The 22,964-nt window shown below is 38.3% G+C and overlaps 1 protein-coding gene across 2 annotated transcripts in view; it reads right to left on the bottom strand.

Annotated features, from left to right (window-relative positions):
- The window catches only part of LOC5578015 (b(0,+)-type amino acid transporter 1), a 218,615-nt gene that overhangs the window by 34,268 nt on the left and 161,383 nt on the right, over positions 1 to 22,964 (bottom strand). For both annotated transcript variants that reach the window (XM_021848856.1, XM_001656705.2), the window contains exon 4: positions 16,327 to 16,428. In XM_021848856.1, coding sequence (XP_021704548.1) covers positions 16,327 to 16,428 — 102 coding nt within the window. The remainder of the gene's footprint in view (positions 1 to 16,326; positions 16,429 to 22,964) is intronic.

Here is a 22,964-nt window from a genome sequence, read left to right as displayed (position 1 = left end):
CTGGCGGGCAACATGAACTGAAGGGTAAGCGAAGAGTACACCCATAGCGATCACCAGGCGATACGCTACAGGATTGGTCAGCGGAACACTGCGGCAGTGCAGAGGAACACAATTGGCGACCGGCAGTGTAAGACGAAGGCTTTTGACAAATACCTCGTCGTTGAGGCACTTCGCACCGACAGCGATGCCTTGAACTTGGATGCGATAGGGATGACAACAGCGATGGTAAGGCCATGTAATACAACGATGCCACGAAAACGGGAACCCCACAACGATGCACCCAACGCCCTCCGCGCTGCTTGCCTTAAACACAGGAGGCGTTACCAGAGAGCAAGGAATGTAGAAGTCAAAGAAGAGCGAAGTATTCCAAGCAGCCAGAGTTGCTTTCAAACGCGAGATAACGCTGAGCAAGTATGAGTTCTACAAGGAGTTGTGTCGAACAGTTGACGCCAACCCCTGGGGGGACGCTTATCGAGTGGTCATGGCGAAAGTCAAGGGTCCATCAATGCCGGTTGAAACATGTGCTGAAAAGCTGATTGTTATTGTAGATGGTCTCTTCTCAACGCATGATCTGACACCGTGGCCACTCACAGCGTATGTCGACGAGGAAGAAGCAAACGCTGAAGATCGTCAGGTCTCCAATGACGAGCTTGTAGCAGCGGTGAAAGCATCGATGGGGATTGGAATACCGAATGTGGCACTTAAAGTGGCGATCCTAGCGTACCCGAATATGTTCCGGAAGGTTATGCATAAATACCTGGACGAAGGGCTCTTCCCAGATATATGGAAGATCCAGAAGCTGGCGCTGCTACCGAAGCCAGGAGAACGATCCGGTGATCCATCATCATACAGGCCTACAGGGTGGCTAAATGTACGGAGAGCAAGAACGGACGATTAGAAAGGCAGTTCGGATTCCGAAAGGGAAAGTCGACGGTAGACGCAATTCGGACATTCCTGGAGAGGGCCGAGAAGGTATCGAGGCAAAAGCGAAGAGAAAATCGTTTGTGCGCCGTAGTTACGATAGACGTTAAGAATGCGTTCAATAGGACCAGTTGGGAGGCCATCGCCACAGCGCTTGCATAAAATGCGGGTTCTTGACTATCTGTGCCGCATTCGGCAGAGCTACTTCGAGATTCGGGTGTTGGTGTATGCAACCGACGCCAGTCGAAAGGAGTTAAGAGTAACGGCGGGAATTCCGCAAGGGTCCATACTGGGTCCGATGCAGTGGAATGGGATGTACTATGGGATCCTATCTCTGGAGTTACCCATGGGCGTCGAGATCATCGGCTTTGCTAATGACGTCGTCCTAACAGTAATAGGTGAAAAGCTGGTGGAAGTGGAGGTGCTATCCACGGAGACAGTGGGCACGATCGAGAACTGGATGAATGGAGTCAAGATGAAGATAGCCCACCACAAAACGTTCTGGCTCATGGCCATGAGAGTAGCAAGCGCATAGAGAACAATATCGTCGTAAGCAGTATGTGTGATCACCGGGATGATTCCGATTTGTATCACCCTGGAAGAAGACATCGAGTGCTATCAGCAAAGAGGCACTAGACAGGTGAGGAAATTGGCGCGGATCGGCTAGCTGTTCAAGTGGCAGCAAGAATGGGATGCCTCTGAGAAAGGTAGGTACCCACAGACTCATCCCGAATGTGTCGACCTGGGTAAACAGGGAGCATGGCGAAGTGAACTACCACCTACCACAGTTCCTGTCAGGTCACGGTTGCTTCAAACAGTATTAGCATTGGTTCGGTCACGCGCTGTGACCGTGTGTAGTGACCCAGACAACCAAAATGTACGCATAACGAAATCACCTGGAGGTTTTGTATGTGCACAATTTCACTTATAAGATGTCGCGAAATGGCATTCTACGTATAAAAGTGGAGGCGATATACGTGCATATTTTATGTGATGAATAATAGCATACAATGCGAGTGTGTAAATTATCTTCCGAACTAATCTGTGACCTTATGTGACTTAACATATGATAGCAAATGTTGATTCGACAGCTGCTACGGATTGATTTGTTTTAGTTTGTACGAGTGTACGGGACGAAACAAAATGTACAAATGAACAATTTGATGATTTTATCCACCGTGTTTTGCGGGTTTGATGTAATTTGTGTGAATAAACGAGTTATTCCGTGAACTTTCATGCGACTACTGGTTGTCTGGGGAGAGTGTAGTGAGAGAGAGGAAACGCCGGAACATGTGTTCTTCGATTGCCCGAGGTTCAACATGGAACGTAGCGCGGCGGTGGCTGCTTTTGGACAGGACTTCCATGCAGACAGAATGGCAAGCGAACCCAACCTTTGGAATCTGGCGAACAATATAGTGGTAGAGATAACGTCTATTTTGCAGAAAAAATGGCGGAAAGAGCAGCGAAACGAGAGGAAGAGAGCAGTGCCTGGCACCGGGTCGTCGGGGCGCTAATGAATCGGAAGTCGTTTGACCGACCTCGGCACTCGAGCCAGCCTGACGAAGATCTCCCCTGCGATAGCCGCCGGTAGTCGGGGCTCCCTCAGTGCGGACGTCTCCCCAACCGGTACTATTGCTAACCTCCGACGCTGGGGGAAATCAGGAGGAGGAGAAAGCGAGAAGGGAAGAAGTGGATGAACGACGGAAGGAGACATAGGGGCGATCCATTAATTACGTAAGACAATTTTGGCGATTTTAGACCCCCCCTCCCCCATAGTAAGATTTTTTGTATGAAAATTAAAAATAATTTGTATGGCGCGTAAGAAATCTCAAACCCCCCCTCCCCCCATAAACCCTTACTTAATTAATGGACGACCCCATAGAAACGGAGGAAGATGAAAAAGCAGTCTGCAAGAGCAAACCACTGGCAGACTGCGCAGAGTACAAGAGCACAGGGCGGGAAAACGTCAAGAGCGTAATGAAAGTAGGGTAACTGGAGGTAAAACGGGCCTTCTAAGGAAGGAAGCGTTTTTAGCTATGAAGAACATTATTATAAGCCCTTTTTTATTCATTATCTCATCAGGCATTACATATAATCTTATCTTTCGATCATCTGAGTAAGATAGGGATCGAATAAAGAGATATCATCTAAGAGCTCTTTGATTGAATTTATACCAAAATCTCTCGCTCTTTTGATCGTCGATAAAATCTTTTCAACTAAGCAAGCATGCGTTGTATTGTTTTTCAAATGCAAAAAATCATGCAGGGGAAATTTCTCAGATCCAGCGCAAACGGATAACACTAGTATTAACCAATGGTTAACGAATAACAAGTAAGTAATATCATGTTTATGAATAGTTTTACAATTAATTTTCAATCATTTTTCAATCATTATTAGATTTCACTACAGCAGGAAATCCAAAATATATGTGCCCTCTAAACATGCTCTGGACATATTGGCAACCTAAAACACTTCCTTCGGATCAATCGGTGCAGTGTTACAGCGTCAAAAGTATAATAACATATTTGAAGGAACTTCCAGGATGGTTGGTAAGCTTAGATGTCCAAGAAACAGCTTGTTCAAGGTTAACAAAACATCAAGAAAAGTTTGAATCAGTTGCTAACATATGCATTGTTATGGAATATGTGAATTGCTAAATAAATATATTTGTAATCTTAATTATAATTGTGTTTCTTATTCACGGATTGTGTGACGTTTTCAGAATGATGGCGGTTACATTTTATGAAGCATATATAAATATATCATGACATATTTAAAAATATATGTTTTATTTGTTGCATACATCTGAATATACGGGGAAAAAGGCATGAGGCCAAGGGTCATGACTGTGCCTTTTGTACTCCTCAATGCTAATGGTTTTAGTGGATCGTCATTGGCGCCACATCCCCACATTATAAAACATAGTTGTAAAGGGATCAACGTCGGGGTAAATTAAGGTTTGCATTAAAATAAAAACACTCACTAGATTTCTCATCACACTTCTTTTTCGAATGAGCCATTTTACGAGACGTTTCGGAACAGCTGATCGCCGCAACGGCGTCAATTGACAGGAGACCTGGGATTAAATCCAGCGTGATTTTCAATAACGCCTCGTCTTACCAAACGAGGACATGGAGAAAATGACAAAAATGAGATCCAAAAAAGTTCGTTACTGCAACATTACACCTAGTTATTGTATCAGCTACCTCTTTGTTACCCATATTGCACATAAAAAAGCACTTTTGTGATCAGAAATATTTTATTAATATTTCTCCATTTAAGTTTTCGCCTGGATGAAAAGCTACGCTAGAAATGCGCACAGTCATCAACCATCATCATCGCGAAAACTGACGCCGATGATTGAAAAATCCCAGGTCTCCTGTCATTTGACCAGGCTTCGTAAAATGGCTTATTGACCTATTTTACGGAGCTGTCAAAACTATTCGGATCATCGATTGTCTCAAAGATGGAAAGATATTATCTTTTCAATGCGCTCTTGGATTGAAGATAATATCTTTCTTTGTGGAAAGATGATCCCTGCGCTCAGATGAGATTGTAATGCCTGTATCTCATAGACAAACATGTTTTCTATCAAATAGCAGAAACAGCCATCCATTTTCTATTTTCTGGAGTCAATAAATCAATTTTTATAAAATGCTTGCTTATCTGCATTTTTATTTATTGCGGGGTAAAACGCGCCACCTGATCTCGGCGTTAGTCGTTCGCTCGCACGCATGCGCAATCGTGCTTGCAAATACGTTGCATACATAAGGGCGTTTAATCAGATGTTATTGTTCGGTTATAGTATACATGCTGATTCGAAAAATGTGCATTTGTGAGGTTCAAATTGGCACGTAACTACAGCTTGGCATTACGTTTGCTGGAATTTGAATTCAAACGGCTGTTTAGGTGTTATGAAATAGGAGTGGCCGTTTTGCCCCACGAGTTGATTAAAGTTTAAGTCCTTCAATACGCTTTTTAAGGACAAATTCAACACTTTTTTCGCATGGAATACGAACTATGGGAGTGCACAAGTCGATTCTCGGTGATAGTTTCAAAAGTTTTGTTATATATCGGCCTGAAAAATGGCCCAGAAAATAAGACAAAATTACAACGAAAACAACGAAAAACGTTTTTTCGAGTTTTTCACGGTTTTTGCCAGGAAAACACATAAAAATATATATGGAGAAACATTTTAATACATTTTCCATAATCTCGGGTGCAAAACAGCGTCCCAAAGCACGTCGTTCGTTCAAAACAAGGGGTGCGCGTTTTACCTCAACGGCGCATTTTACACCCAGTTCCCTACAGATGCACAACTTGCGATACATTGCCGATCATGGACCGCAACATATGGGATATTTTTCTTCGCTTGCTTTGATCGTGCTTCAAAATCAAATGAGAGCGAATTCTGCAATGCCTGGTTCAAATTTATGGCGATACGTTAAATTTGTATTAGTTTCCAAAGCATCTCTTCTTTTTCAAAAATACGTGCATATTTTAAGGATAAGTCTGTGTCTGTCTACGCAAACATAACTCTCCGAAATAGATTTCTTTTCTTCTAATAGACCATCTTTTCCACGATTTATGCATTTTTCAACGATATCCGATATAGGGTGATGTCCATTACTGGGAGAACTCCCCCTATGAGAGATGATAAAATTATTCATAGAGTGAATCATTTGATTACCGTTGATTTTTTAATCATCCCAGAACCCACTGTCCAGTAGACCCGACTACAAACAAGTAGCTGTTAAACGCAACAACACTCGACAAATTTGTGTTACTGAGTTCACCACGTAAACAGGGAAAGCATAAATCAAGGGCCTATCCTTTTGCTTTATCTTATATCCCCCCTGAGCGAAAATATGTGTCACAAAAACATCTAATGATGTGAGAGCCACCGCCGACAGCAATACACTCATTCACCCAGTTCGCTGTATGAAGTTCAAGGTATACTCATAGTCCGCTTTTGGGGAAGGATACCGTAACTGAGTAATTTGTATTTCAAATGAGGCATTTTCTGTTCTGTCCTGTCAGTTACAAAGAAGACACTTGTGCAATGGCCAACCATTCATGAAAATTCCATACAAGGTACCTAACCGAAATAAAATTAAATGTTTAAATATTTTCAAAAAAATTGAAAAAAATCTTGTTTTAATACAATTTTACAGTCCCATAAATAATCAGTAACAATGCGTGATTTGCTCTCTGACTAATAATGTGTAGCTTCCTACAAGGTCGTCAATGAAATTGAAAACATTTTTGGTCGAGAATGAAAAGCGATAAACAACCCCATAATTAACCACTCCCCCACGTTCAGCGTGAGAAAATACCATGCGTCTCCTTCAATGTGTGCTCAAAAAACGAGCGGTGTTGTCGTCGTGGGGGCATGATTCTATCTTCGTCTTCATTGGTTTGGCTTGGTGGGAGCTAGTAGGATTTGATGTGACCCGAAACTGTGGTACGAGGGTGAACCAATACTTCGTTTCGTGCTCGGACAAAATTATCTGATTTTTTTTTCAGTAGACGAATAATTTCAACACACCCATCAGTGTAGAAATCTGACAACGACGTCAACCGTAGGAGACTACGACTAAAAGACGGACCGTCTAAATTTATGCAGTTGTTTTTGTTGCGTCGTTGGTGCGTCGTTTCCGGATGATAAGTCCCACCGTGGTCCGGCATTAATGAGATCACATGACCAACGGTTACGACCTGAAGCCATAGGCGTGCGTTTGAGGAGGGGCTTTTAAATTTTTTGATTCCTTCATTAGTATCATAGTTGAAACAATGGATATTCTATATAAATCAGAATGATAACAAGTTGGCTACAAAAGTGTCTAGAGTCAGTTAAGACCAAATCATTTGTAGAAGGATTTCTAGAAGAGGATAAACAAAACAAGTAAAGTTTTTAATTGACAAATACCCTAGAGAGCACTCATCAAATACAATTCTACCATTGAAATCACTTTCCGAATTATTCCATGACCGATGTTTCGCATTAATGTCACCAATGACAAAGAATTTTGACTTATTGCGAGTCGATTTCCACAAGTCAGTTTGGAACAAATTAACTTGCTGCCTAGTGCATTGAAAAGGCCAATAGGAAGCAATGAAAGTGTATTTACCAAGCTCTGTTTTAACATAAACACCCAATGCTTCAAAAATTTAGTTTCAAATGACGAAAATAGTTGTTGTTTTATACGCTTATGAATGATGATAGCAACTCCACCACATGCTCCATCCAGTCGATCATTACGATATACAAAAAAGTTTGGATCCAGTTTTCAAATAAGATTCAATCATAACTGCTATATGTATGTTATTAGCTGTTAGAAAATTCAATAGCTCGTCTTCTTGACCATTCAAAGAACGAGCATTCCAATTCGATATATTAAAACAATTATGGATTCATTAGACAAACGTTATCCGATAACAATTTTATTAGTAAATTTTGCATTAACTTGAACTGCTTCAGTTGGTAGTGTGTTTGAACATTGCATCAAACATTTGATTGAATTGTTCAGTTAACCTTTACGTTACCGGCCTCCGACAAGGCATTTTCAAATGGCTGCCATTTCGTCAATTCCCATTCGATTTTTTTGAAACCACCGTCAGTTTACTTTAAAAAGGTTTCAGTTATTTGTCATAAATGGAGAATGCTGAATTCGGAACCATGCCGGAGATATTCCGGATTGTAGTGGGGTCACGAGGGTGCCAAATTCGGGAAATGTGATTATTTATTTATTTATTGCAGTTACAACACTAAAGTTTTTATGTAAAATGTGAGATAATGGTCGATTGTCATCATTTCAACATAATTTTGATAAGTGGACCGTTCCGGAACATCGTAGCCGGTTCCGCCAGGGCCAGTTTGGGGACATTTCCGTATCATGTCCAAAACATACTGTGCGACGTCTCAATCTTCATGAATTCGGGAGAACATGTCAATAAAGGAAGAATAAACTAAATTTCAATGGATTTGGCCGCTCCAGAGCACCTGACACAGGTTCCGCCAGGGCCTCTTTGAGGAAATTTCCGTTTTTTGTAGGAAACACACCGTGCGGCGTATCAATCTTCGTGAATTCAATAGAACATGTCAATAAAAGAAGAAAAAACCGGTAAAAACAGATGTGGCTACTCCAGATCTCTTCCACGAGGGCCTATTTGGGGACATTTCCGTTTTATGTCCAAAACTTACTGTGCGACGTATCAATCTTCTTGAATTTGGGAGAACATGTCAATAAAGGAAGAATTAACTAAATATCCATAGATGTGGCCACTCCACAGCACCTGACACAGGTTCCGCCAGGGCCTCTTTGAGGACATTTCCGTTTTTTGTCGGAAACATACCGTGCGACGTATCAATATTCGTGAATTCGAGAGAACATGTCAATAAAAGAAGAAAAACTCCGGTAAAAACAGATGTGGCCACTCCAGATCCTGGCACAGGTTCCACGATGGCCTATTTGGGGACATTTCCGTTTTATGTCCAAAACATACCGTGCGGCGTCTCAATCTTCTTGAATTCAGAAGAACATGTCAATAAAGGAAGAGTAAACTTAATATCCATAAATTTGGCTACTCCAGAGCACCTGACACAGGTTCCGCCAGGGCCTCTTTGAGGACATTTCCGTTTTTTGTTGGAAACATACCGTGCGACGTATCAATCTTCGTGAATTCGAGAGAACATGTCAATAAAAGAAGCAAAAGCTCGGTACGAACAGATGTGGCTGCTCCAGATCTCCTGGCACAGGTTCCACGATGGTTTCTTGGGGAACATTTCCATTTTATATCCAAAAACATACCGTGCGACATCTCAATCTTAAATAATTTTAAATAACTTGTCAATAAATAAAAAATAACACGGTAATAAAAGATTTGGCCACTCCAGAGCTTCTGGCACAGGTTCCATAAGGTCTTCTTTGAGGATATTTCTACTTTTGTCTCAATCTTTGTGAATTGTAAAAAACATGTCAATAAAGGAAAAATCAACTTATTAGCATGTGATGTGGCCACTCCATAGCTCCAAGCACAGGTTCCACCAGGGCCTCCTTGGAGATATTTCTGTTTTATCTCTTCTTCTTTTCTGGCATTACGTCCCCACTGGGACAGAGCCTGCTTCTCAGCTTAGTGTTCTTATGAGCACTTCCACAGTTATTAACTGAGAGCTTACTATGCCAATGACCATTTTTGCATGCGTATATCGTGTGGCAGGTACGAAGATACTCTATGCCCTGGGAAGTCGAGAGAATTTCCAACCCGAAAAGATCCTCGACCGGTGGGATTCGAACCCACGACCCTCAGCTTGGTCTTGCTGAATAGCTGCGCGTTTACCGCTACGGCTATTTGGGCCCCTATTTCTGTTTTATATCCATAACAAAACATGTGACGTGCCAATCTTCGTGAATTCGAAAGAACATGTCAATTAATGAAGTATGAACTCGGTATCAACTAGTTAGGTCACTCCTAAGTACCTGGTACTGGTTCCGCCAAAGCTTCTTAGGGGACATTTCAGTTTCATGTCCAAAACATATTGTGTAACGTTTCAATCTTCATGAATTCGACAGAACATGTCAAATAATGAGGAATAGACCCACGGGTAAGGCATAATGAAAATTATGAAAAGTATTCAAATAAATCTAGGATAAAATACATACAAACTGATGTGGCTTCTCTGTCAGTCTTAGGCAGGATCTTTCTGAACAGATGTTTACCAAGATTTTTGGAAAACCTGTTATGCAGATCTTCATGAATACGCCATGGCAGGAATACACTGAGCAACTAGTTAAAACTCAGCAGAAAGCTGAGAAGAAAACTAACAAGGAATCCACCAGAACTTTGTTTACAACATCATCAGAAATCCAACAAGAATCCTAAAAAGGTTTTAGCTAGAATGTTACCAAGAATCTATTGTAAACTTCGAAGAAAATTTTCTATTAATTACTCAATAAATTTGATGATAAAAACTTAAAAAGAATTCGCTTTTAATACACCATAAAAACATTCTTATGATTTATGAAATCCCTTTGGCTTACTGACCTTTGGCATATTTACTGCCAATAATTGTTTTGACGGTATAAAAAAAGAACCAAACGTCAGTTCCGTCAATCGTACTGCTTACTAATGAATGGATGAATTCCACGTGCAACAGAATAAAAGTTTTGCTTAGATGTATGTTAAGGATTTCATAAGAAATTAAACAATAATCTAGCCAGAAATTATCTAATTTGGAACCCTTTCGAGATTTCATCTATTTCCCGCAAAGGGTTTTCCTACATATTAGTGTTCGGTCCATCAATTGTGTCGCTTGCCGCCCCTACGGGGGAGAGCGATGCAATAGAAATCAGACGTGTCCGGTTCGCGCAGTGCGAAGAAAAAGTGGTGTAATCCAGTCATAAATGTTTGGTCCATCGATTGTATTGCTTGCATCCGCTGGAGCGAGCGATGGGACCGACAACACCCACTAACCCAATGTACTTTTCAAGACAATTGTGGAGATGCAGAGGTATATTTAGTCTTTGAACTCTCGATTTGTGCTCCTTGAGAATGGTTCGCTAATCCCAAGCCCCATTCATTAAATCTCTGTACATCTTCGACTGCTCTGGTCAATCACGGAGTGCAACTATGAAGCGGTCATCTATGCTTGAGCTCATGTTCATTAACCGCAAAGGTTTTACTTACAAATTCTTCATGCATTTTTTTTTCAATTTTTGATGCTTAAAACTCAATAAACCAGTTCATTCGCCCAAATTCAAATTGTATTGCTCTGGAGTGGACAAATCTTCTTTTATTGACATGTTCTCTCGAATTCACGAAGATTGATACGTCGCAGTTTATTCTTCCTTTTTTACCGGGTTTCGTCTTCTTTTATTCACATGTTCTCTCGAATTCACGAAAATTGATACATCGCACGGAATGTTTCCGACAAAAAACGGAAATGTCCTCGAAGAGGCCCTGGCGGAACCTGTGTCAGGTGCTCTGGAGTGGCCAAATCCATTGAAATTTAGTTTATTCTTCCTTTATTGACATGTTCTCCCGAATTCATGAAGATTGAGACGTCGCACGGTATGTTTTGGACATGATACGGAAATGTCCCCAAACTGGCCCTGACGGAACCGGATACGATGTTCCAGAACGGTTCACTTATTCAAATTATGTTGAAATGATGACAATCGACCATAATCTCACGTTTTACATAAAACTTTAGTGTTGTAGCTGAAATAAATGAAAAAATAATCACATTTCCCGAATTTGGCACCCTCGTGACCCCAGTACAATCCGGAATATCTCCGGTATGGTTCCGAATTCAGCATCCTCCATTTATGACAAATAACTGAAACCTTTTTAAAGTAAACTGACGGTGGTTTCAAAAAAATCGAATGGGAATTGACGAAATGGCAGCCATTTGAAAATGCCTTGTCGGAGGCCGGTAACGTAAAGGTTAAAAAAAAATCAAAATCAGAGGGAGAAATATTACTAGAAGTAGGTACATTTTCTGATTTTCAATTGGGATTTTCGGTTGATGAAGAGGTGGAATAGAAGTTACCTGCTGCAGCAGAGGTATTTCCTTTTGATTTGAAATAATTAGAATGGTTGTTCGTATGTAGAAAAAAGGAGTTTAAATTAACTGCTACAATATTGGCATATAAATTTGCTTGGGTAAATCCATTCAAATTCCAGAGATTCGAACGGTAACCCGACGGAAGGAAATAAGGTTGTGAATGAACATGATTATAATTTAACTGATGATTATTATACAAGCGACCGTTAACTGAAAAAAAAATAGAATTGTTGGAGATTCTACCTAGGGCATTCCGGCTACGAAAACCGTTGCCGTTTGTAGTTTCTAGATAAATATTATGGCAATAGATAACTATTATAGCAATAGATAACTTAATTATAGCAGAAAGCTTTCTTTATCGATCTACACATACGATCACTCTTTTTGGATCCGACCGTTCACCAGAACGGATACAAGTGTGAAAAGTATCCTTAATTAAAATTAAATTTAATCCAAGTTGTTTGAAGTGTTATTTCGTCCTCCATCCCACTACTTTACCGTTCGTCTGCCTGGTCCGAGCCAGAATGATTCGTTTGCGCGATAGGCAATCCCAAAAGTTAGACTTATGGTTGCACCCGCAATTTGCGCATAAAAAATTTTTGCTATCTTCCTACACAGGACAGACATCCTTAGCGTGAGGTGAACCTCTGCAAATCATGCATTCAGCACAGAGGCGCGTCCACGCTCGAAACTATATGTAGGACAAACGTTGGCAAATATTTTGTGTACAGTGAAGCTTAGAAAAGTTTTACCCCTATTGAATTTTATATTGGAAATTGAAAGTTAGTATATTTGAAGGCCTATACGCAAAGGGATGTGTCCGTTTCAGTTGAGGAAATTCCAATGTTTCCAGGTGTTCTAATGATATTTTCAGGTGATTTTTCCGCTCAACAGAAGAAATAACATAAATTTCAGTAGACTGGCTTGTTTTTTGACGCTCATACAATTGGTATAGAATGAAAAGTTGCTGAAAAGCTTCAAAGTTAATTTTCTTAAAACCAGGTTTTTTTCGCTGACACCCTTTTGCTTCTTACTCCCTCATTTTCATGCCAGTTGTTACCACAAGAAACATCTTAGTCCATCTTTAAAAAACTGGTAGTAGCTGAGTGCCTTGAAAATAGGAAGTTAGAGACCTCTTGTATGAAAAAAAAAGAAACCTAAAAGGATTCAGAAAAGGGCTGCAAAGAGTTTGGAGTTTGTTGGAAACCAAGAAAACAAAACGAAACCAATAGGAGCCAGAAGATAAGAGTTTAATTCTTCCTAGCATCAGAGCAGACAATTCAATATCTAAGACCTATATGGAATATCTTGATTTTCTGTACGAATTTCATCTGAAATTTATTGGGATAAAATGTTGAGATATTACTTCGGAAATTTCTCAAGGAGTTTAACGAAGTTTTTGCTTTGGATGTCTCAAAAGTTTGACCTGGATTTACCCAAGGAGAATCACAGAAATGGAAATTTTCTCATAATTGTTTCAAGAACCATCAGAACTCCTCCAAAAAATCCTTACTCCTCTAAGATTTTATCGACTTATCAATCCATCGATTTTCCTGGGCCATGCTGCAAGGTTTCTGGTCAAAACATTTTCTAAAATTCAATCAATGACTTCTCCAGAACTGTCAAGATTTTCTAGGGATATCCTATAAAACTGTCTTTGAGAATTTATATAAAACTTCAACTAGAGATTTCTCTAAAAATACCTTCAGCAATTGCTCCAGAGATTTCTTCTAAGGTTTCTGCAGAAATTCCTACTGTAATACTTTGAGATTTTCTCAAGTAAGTCTTGAAAGTTTTGTTTCTAGTTTGGCATTGACTAGAAAAAAAAGGAAATTTTTCTGAAAATAAATCCGTGAGGCACTTTTTGAAAAATCCTGTAGTAACCTCATATTGAACTAGTGGAAGTTTTAAAGTCACTGTTGATGAACAATGATCTCTGAAATAACGCCTGGATCGGACGAATTATTGGGAACATCATTGTAGTATTAGCTGGTTTTGAAAATTTAAGTAAACTTTTGAAGGTCGTATGCGATTTTTTGAGAAACTTTTTGAAAAATGTTTGGAAAAACTGCAGGAGTAATACTTGGACTAAATACTGGAGAAATTCCTAAAAAAAGAAGTTTTTTTTTTTCGAAAAAACCTACTTCGCTGTAAAGAATTTTGGATTTCTGTGCAGAAATCGTGGATGAATTTTTGAAGGAATCCACATGAACAGGCGGCGGAATTCTTGCAAGGTAACTTAAAAACCCCTCCAACAATTTTTTGTTTCAAAAAAATCTAAAATAAACTTTCAAGGTTTTCCTCAGCAAAAATTCTGTAGAAATCTATCTTCCTAGAGTAACAACCGGAGAATTCAGTTGAAGGATTAGTGAAAACAATATCTGGTGGAAATGCCATGATAGTTTTGCAAAAGAAAATCAAGGTAATTCCTAAGAAAATTACTAAAGCTACTACTTTGGAGTTCTCTAGGTATTCCTATAGAAAATTCTGAAGAAATTCTTCTAAGCATCCTTTGAAAAATCTCTGGAAGAATTTCTAAGAGAATTGGTAGAGAAATCTCTAGAAGAGTTTCTGGAGAGATCGCTGTAGGAGACTCTAGAAAAAATCTAAATAAAATCACTATGATAATGCTGAAGCTTTTTCTCCGAGACAAAATGCTTGAAGAGTCTCACACGCAAAATAAACCGTTCCGAAAAAAGAGAACATACAGTCATGAAATCCAGAACAAGCTGTTTTTCGCTTTACGAATATACACCATGAATAAAAATCATGGATTCAGGAACTATGTTCCACAAAACATTCGTAACGCTTGCGATCCGTGATTTTTGTTCTGGTTATCTAGAACCATGTTCTCGGAAACAGGAACGCGTTTATAATGGTGTTTCGAAAACCTTGATTTTTATCATAAATAATTGTTATAAGATCCCTCATTATTGCCCCTTTTCTAAAGAGAATTTCAATTTTCAAACCTAAATATCCTGCGCTGCGTATATTTAGCAGCCTGTATATTTAGTCTGTTTTAGTTGCAGCGAAATACGAAAAATACGGCACAGCGAATGCAGCAGAAATCAGTCCCGTTGTAAGCTATGCTCTGGGTGATGGGGGAATGTAAACATCCAGCAGCAAACAGCTCTCAAATAATTGGCACCACATTAACAGCAACATGAATAACTGAAAAATGGTTTTAATCACAAAAAAAGGTATCACATGCCAATTAAACATTCATTGGAAAGCGAACATTACAGGCTCACATTGGCTTCTTTGTTGACTTTGGTTTTGCGCATGCGTTACCATTTTTGACAGCGCGCATGAACAGAGTTCACGTTATCAGGAATCACATCGCGAATATGATGTTATGGGTTCTAGATATCATGATTTCAGAGTCATGGTATTGAAAGCGTTACTAAGCAAGCGTGCCAGTGGAACAGCCACGAACTGTGTTCTAGGATTAGTGGTTACGTTCATGGAAAAGGAATGCAAAGACTCACGCTTTCGGGAACTAAATCATGAAACAGAAAAAGCAGTGCGTTCCGTTTACCATGACTGTTTGTTCACGAATAAGGGAATGGATTTTTTTGCGTGCATTATAGTCTCTGAAAGTTTCGCTGGAGCGTGTGCAATTTTGCATTAGTAATCAATGCAAGCAGAATTTGGAAAAAAGAGGCCTCCTATAAAAATAGAGACGTTTTAGAGACTTGCATTAAAATAGGGACCATGTCTCTAAAAAGAAACCTACTATCAGTCTTGACTTAAGGATCATTTGTTGGATCAACTTCTATTATCATTCATATTAAAATATTTGAATATCCTTTATATTTCTATTCTTTTTAAATCAATTTTGGTAAGCAAATTTGACAAAATGTGTAGGTTGTTGTACTTTCCTGGATAACAAATTGATAAACAGCCAAAATTTTGTAAATTTGTGTAGTTTTTTTTCTTCTTTGCATCAAAGTGAATCTAATACCAAAAGTTTTCAGAAGAAACTGAAGATTCATAAAAATTGTTTCATCCCGCCAAAACTCCATCAAATATTTGACTGGAATTTCTTTAACAATCCTGCATAAAAAACTTTCAGCATATCGTCATAATCTGCTCCTAATATTTGTATGAATGATGCCACAAATATCAGTGGGAATTTGTCAAATCATTTATTTAGAAACTAACTGTGGGAGTTATTAAGGAATTGCCTAAAGAGCATGGAGTAGAGGCATATGGAACCAGCCTACGTCTATGGCTCGACCCAAGAGCTGCCACGCACTGACTGTCCGGCGTCATTGATGTCTCATTTCTTCTTAATGATGCTTTTACCGCGTTGGGTCCTGTACAAATTTACTTTCGATTTCACGGTTATCCTCTGCGTTGTACTTTTTTTTTCTCGCAACCGTGTTCGGGTGGCAACCGTTGTTGAGGTCTACGCGGTGGAAATGGAACTTTCTACACCGATACTTTGACTGACTGACGCATGGTATTTCGTGCACGGCGTTCATTGCATAATGCATGTGGGAATAATGAAAAAAAGTTTGTTTGTTTTGACAGAGAAGAATTTCTGAGAAATTTTCATACGTTTGTTTCAGGATCACAGTTTGATTGATGATTTTTTATTATTTTTAAAAAGAGCATTGGCTCCATTTCATTATCGTTATTATCGTCGGCATCGAAACTTTGAAAGCAGTTCTATCCTTTGAAACATTTAATGGATTCTTCGTCCTTTTTTTAAGGACATCCTGCCATCCTCGTGTACCATTTTATTTAAATTTATGAACGAACCCTTTCAATCTGACACAATCTAACTTCCAGTCCCAAAATAAAAGCGCAAACAGTTCCACAAATTCACTTACCTAACAACGAGAGCAATCCACAGGCCATCCATATAATAAAGCTCACACCAACGGAACCAGTTCGCACCAGTAGACCAGATGGCGATACAAAAATTCCAGACCCTGTGTGAAAAGGAAAGCAGAATAAAATCGATGTAAATCAAAAAGAAAAAAACATATCGGGGGTGTAATAAACTTTTCGCTGATGGTGTCACACGCTCTCGACGGACGGCGGCAATAACAAACGGAGGAGCAATACGTATTGTAGATAGCTAAGTCCTATGATACAGTGCTTGGATGTGGAGATTTTCGATGTCTGTCTGTCTGTCTGGATCGTTCGACATCCCCGGTGGCGGTGGACTTTTTTACTTTATTGCTGTTGACATTCATGGAATTGGATTATGCGTTTTGCCATTGTAGGAGTTTTGACGGATTTCACGTTTTTCCATATTTTTATGGGAAGGGTTTTGATAGGCTATAAAATAGCTGATCTTTTTAAATTGGTACGGTTACTGATTCCGGTGATAGTTGGTTGCAATCAAACAAAAGGTCATCAGCTCATGGCATTTATTATCGACCAGATTAATATCTAGCTTTCACAGCCGCGCGTGTTTAAGTTCGATTATGTTATTAGAGCAGACTTATAGCTAGCGACAACAGGGGCGAATGGAGAAGTGAGAAATATAGTATTTAGGGTGATCTGCTAGTATCCATCGTATTGTTACCTATGTGATAGGTCACAATCCAGATTTGCTTTTTTGTATTTTTTCTTTTTGTTTTTTTTATATATATTTTTCTTCTTTTTTTTTTGTAAATATTCATACTTTGTTTATATTTTTATATTTTTTTAAATACCCCTAAATTTGTAAATAATTATGCTTTAACTCTAGTTTAAATGTAAAAAAACCTAATATGTAAATAATATTCCTATATTCCCTATCCCAAGATACCAGTTACCCTCAATATAAATAAAAATGAATTAAAAAAAAAATGAATTTGTAAATAGAAATAATTTAAATTTGAATTTTATACCCATCCAACTAAACCCCTGGTATCCCATCATCAAAATCCTTCCCATCCATATATGCACTGATGCATGGCGCCCAGTACCAACTGTGCGAAGACAAATCCCTCCCGGGAAATGTTCTACCATTTGGTTTTGCTGCATCATCAAGTCCTATAAAAAGGATATGCAGGCCCAGGAAAAGATCTTTTTCGGTAACAAAATTCCGACAGTTAAAATCGTCCGTTACTTTCAACTTTTCTCGCATTCCATAGGAACAAAATTCCTACAAGTATTTGTCGTGAGTGATCAAGCGACGCAACCGTTAATTATCATTGGTGCCAAGTGTTTAACGAAGTGGTTGAAGATACCGAGAAGTGCCCGAGTGGTTTGAACGAAGCATCGGTGGTATTGAAGAGCGGCTGGAGAAATCCCTAGCTAGGACGCTAATAGGACGAAATCTACCTAATCCGTCCGTAGCTAGAATCATCGCCTCCCCGGACCCGACCCGGCAGTCGACTTCGAGCTGAAAGGTAGACGAATCGGTCTTCGACAGGTCCTAAAGTCGAATAACCCAGCAACCGCTGTGGTCAGGTGATATTTAACTTGTGCATCCTTTACTTTCCTCAAAACTCCCTCACAATATTGTATATATTAAATAAATTAATGATTTGAAATTTGAATTTGAAAATACAGGGTTAAAGCTAAATTATTTATTTTACGTGCAATTCCCTTCCCCCCCTTTAGTGGTGACAGAATTGAAGTCGCGAAACAAGTGTGGGTTGTGAGTCCGCCCCAGTAGTGATTCTCCCGGATAGACCCTGAGAGGGCTTAAATGTAAATAGTTCAGCAAATTATTAGATTTTTGAATTGAAGTTTTTTAAAGTTTTTTCTTAGTGTTAGTTTTCTAGTGTAGTTTTCCGTTTCTTCTTATTATTATTATTCTTGAATTAACTGAATTAGTAACACAATAGTAGTAGAAGTAGTAAAAAATCTAAAAAGTAACAGTATTAAGCATTGATCAGTGAGAACTGCAATTTCCCCAGTATTGCAGTGAATCAGTAGCGCAACCAGGATTTGACTCTAGGGGGGGTTTTGTGAACTTGAACCTTGGATAGATGTAATAGTTTTCGAGAAGAAAAACACAAAAATGTTGCTGGATTAACATTAAAGAAAAAACATAACACCATATGCAAACTTAAGCTTTTTTCGTTCACTCTGGGTACATTTTTTATAAAAATTTACAATTCTACTCGAAGGAAATCTGTTACACCTGGTGAAATTTTCCAAAAGTTTTCCGAAATACGTTTGTTAAGTATGGAAAAATCTTCGGGTTCCAAATAACATCTCATTCTGTTCAAATTTTGTTATAGATTGAACGTTTTAAATATGAATGATTAAACTGGATCACAATATGCTGATCGTTTGAATCTCCATTCAAACATTTCATATCTTGTTCGGAAGTTTATCTAAGCTACTTTTGGATCCACGTACTTACGTTAGCGTGATAGCGTTGAATTAGTCTTCGATTTTTCTGTTCCATACATAAGTTTTCAAGTTTTTCAAGCTTTCAGCGCAAATCACAGTAAGAAGCATTGTGACTATCATTAGCAGTTTATCAAATGCAAATCAGCATTGTAGATATTGCAGCATTTTCTGATTGTAGTCGAAAATGTGTGCTTAGCAACGGCATCACCATCTTCCTAAATCTTGCAATGGATTTTTATTTGTAATCATTAAAAACCTAAGGATTTGCATCTCCGACAATTCACGTGATCTTTGGAGGTCTTAACATTGGCTAAATGCTGAGCCACTTTCTCATATATTTTTTCAAAACATCGAATTTTTCATCGAACAGCTTTTTAAACGGTATCGATATGCATACATAGCTGCATGTTTGTTTTGCACACTTCTCTTCAAAAACCTGTAGTTCATTTATCAGAAAAAGCGAGAAAACTAGTTTTTTAACTTCTCATAGGTCTTTAAATTAGAAAGCCATAACATCGAACAACATAATTGCTAATACAACTTACTGCTCCGGTGTTTTTGAATTTTAGTGTTGAACTTCACAAAAATATTTGATAGTTCTTGTAAAAAATTTCTGCCCTGGGGGGGGGGGGGGGGGGTCTTTGACCCCCAAAACTTGAATATCTTTATTTTTTTTTTTTTTCTTTCAGGTTGTCAGCTCAGTCTGGTTGCTGAACAATGATGTTTTTTTACTTTTCCAACTTTTCGGCCGATGGGTTTTGGCTTTTTTAAAGGGCACGTTCTATAATCTATCAATATGTGATACATTGAAAATTCCAGTTGAGCATGTAAAGAATGTCGTTTTTAGCGACACAACTTAGTGTTAAAATTCACATCAACCTTTATAGTACCGGGTGCCGACATAGAAGTTATATTTCTGATACATGTATGGAATTTATTTCGCTGATGGTTCCGGAATCGAGCCCAAATTTGTTGGGGTACCTCGGGTATTTTGGAATGTGAATTGCAAGGAACCTCATTAATCTTAAAAAAAATCAATGTGAAATTGATCTAATTGGTGGAAAGTATCGCTTTACAGAGGTTCAACTTAGCTTGAGCTGACAAGGACCTAATTTTCAAACATGTTTTTAGTAGAGAAACTAAGTCAACCATTCATTTGCAATATCAAATAGATAACAATACAAAAATTTCAAAAGAAAATTGTTTTTCTTCGTGTTTTTATCCTAAATAGGTGTACATGTCCAAGAAACTTATTTTTTGCTTTAAAACTTTAGTTTTTTTTTTATCTTCGTTGAAACTTGTGTAATTTCATTTTTGTTTTTTTAGCATATGCTTTTGTGACAACTAGCTCATTTTTACCTAGATTCAACTTTCCCGTATGCAAATTTATTTTCACCTGAAGTTAACCCCACTAAATTAAGAGCGTTTGTTGTAGGTACGTAAAATACAAATCACTCCATGTCACTCCCCGAAGAGATATCTTACCCAAATGCTCTTTTAAGGTCTAAGGAATCGATTGGAATTGGAGAAGAATGTTCTTGCCTAAGTTTGCCTAAACTTTCGTTTTGTGGAAAAAATGAAATCCTCAAAATGTTTGGAAAACCGCTATTTTGGAAAATAAATTGTTCTATGAAATCTAAAAAAGAAAGGTGAATATGCCCAAAACAGGGTTTGCAACTCTCGAACATATTCCACAGCACTTGTCAGGATCAAAACTTGTCAAGTATTTGGAATGCGTATTTTTTGCCATAAATTTCTGAATCTGGACCACTGTGCGCTCTACAGACTGGCGAATATAAAATCCTAAGAACTGGCAACGTGAAAATCTCACTCAAATCGCTGGCAATTTTAGAAAATGTTCAAGCCTTAAAGTGACCTTCTTATTTGAACAATGACAAATTATATATTTTCTCGATCAACCAATCAGTTTCATGGAGGTCAAATTTAGCCGAATATATATGAACTACATTTTGTTATAACACCTATGTAGTTTTGTTAAGTTTCACTGTTATGCGAATTATTTTCTTTTTTTGTTGATTCACCTTTTTCTATGATCACAAAACTGGCCCACCAATTCAAGCACACTCTACCTGTCATGTTCAATTTGATAATCCGATTGGCTCCGATTATCCTATCTGTCAGACTGTGAATAGAGTGACTATACTGTGCGCCTGTTTCAGTGTGGACATTAATCCACACAAATGTAAGAATATATTAATTATCATAGATGATATTATGGAAATAACCCTATAGTATCCATAAATGGCCATAATACTCTCCAATATGAAATAGATGATACATTTTGTCAAGTAAATCATTGTTTCATTTATGTTTATGAAGTTTTTGATAAGATTTCTTGCATTTGCCCCATGATTTTCACATCGACATATTCTGGGTACCCCAACAATTTTTTACCTAAAGCTGAAACCAATCAATGTATTTAACATTTTAAATGCATGAATCAAAAATATAACTCATTTGTGATTTTTTCCTGAAAATTTCATCAGAATCGCTCAAACGACGCCGAAGATAGAGTATTTTGAAATTTTGATGTCAGCATAGTACACAGTACTTAAAAGGTCCTAAAACTTTTGATAAACTCTTGTTTTCAATAATTAACACGATAGAGCGTGTTCTAGCAACGAGCAACTATTTTTTTAACGGATATATCATGTTCAAACTTTAATTTAAAAATGCGTATAAATTCGAACCTTGACACTTTTGCTCATGTTTGACGTTCGCTTAGTCGCAATAGGAATTGTTCCTATCTGACTTTTTAACACTGGGGTAGTACCTATCTGACATTTCGGAACATGACACGGAAAACAGAATATAATAAAACATGAGTTTAAATCAAGGGGTGTGACATAATCACAAAAATTAAAAAAAAAAAACATGTTTTTTGGATCTAAACGAATGAAAAATATTTAAAAATTGAGTATTGATCAGCAACTTGAAATCAGTCAAACTTGAACAGTGGCGAGTGTTTATGTTTGGACCTAATTTCATACATAACCATCTGACATCCGACATCCGAGTAGTTAACAGGCTAAGTATTTAAAAATATGGACTTAGAGACCTCATGCCTGAAAAACGTGATCAAAAAGAGACAGATCAGTAATCACGTTTCAATGAGGATTCCTTAAAGTGACGTTACATCAAATGTATTTACTGACTTTCTGAGAGTGAAATTCAGGTGTTTGTTAAAGTTTCCTTCAGTTATTAACTCGAACATTTCTTCTGAATTACATTCAGTGATTCCTTCACAAATTATAAAAGGAATTCATTCGAAATAGAAGAAATCATCCAGGATGTTTTTCCAAAGAAACCCTCTGAAATTACTCCAGGGATATTTTCAAAGATTCATTCCTCAAGGAAGTGATCTTTCTCGGAACCCATCCAGCGATTCTTCAATAGAATTCAGAAATAACTTAAGAGTCTATTTTTTTTATTTCTTCCCATTTTTATTCAAAGTTCTTTCAAAATTGCAACTAGAGATGTGTCAAAAAATACCTTTAGACATTCCATTAGGAATTCTTCAACGGTTTTCCAACATTTTCTCAAAGAATTTATCCAGGATTTCTAAGGAAATGCTAAGGAAATTTTCCAGAAATAATTAGAGGAATTTTCCGAAAAAAATAATCCGGTGGATTTTCCAAACAACATCCTGAAGATATCACTGATTCTGGTAAAAATAAGTGATAAATTCTTACAAGAGAGAAGCTTTTTAAAGATCTTTGGATTTCTTGTAGACTAGTATCAGGCAGAGTTATTATTTAGTTGGTATTACATCAATTAATTTGATAAAACCTCGTTAACGATGTTACGCCAATTTACTCGGTCCATGGCTGTGTCTCTCCAACTTCGATTTTGGCCCACGTTCTCCAGATCTTGTTGCACCTGATCAAGCCACCTCGCTCGCTGTGCTCCTCGCCTTCTTGTGCCAACCGGATTCGACGCGAACACCATCTTTGCAGGATTGTTGTCCGGTAGTCTTGCAACATGCCCTGCCCAGCGCACCCTTCCGGCTTTCGCAACCTTCTGGATACTGGGTTCGCCGTAGAGCCTAGCGAGCTCGTGGTTCATTCTCCGCCGCCACACACCGTTTTCCTGTACTCCGCCAAAGATCGTCCTAAGCACCCTTCGTTCGAACACACCAAGTGCTTGC

Source organism: Aedes aegypti, chromosome 3 (genome assembly GCF_002204515.2).
Source record: "Aedes aegypti strain LVP_AGWG chromosome 3, AaegL5.0 Primary Assembly, whole genome shotgun sequence".
NCBI lineage: Eukaryota > Metazoa > Arthropoda > Insecta > Diptera > Culicidae > Aedes > Aedes aegypti.
Note: the sequence above shows the minus strand (reverse complement) of the source record. Positions and strands in the feature narration are given on the sequence as shown.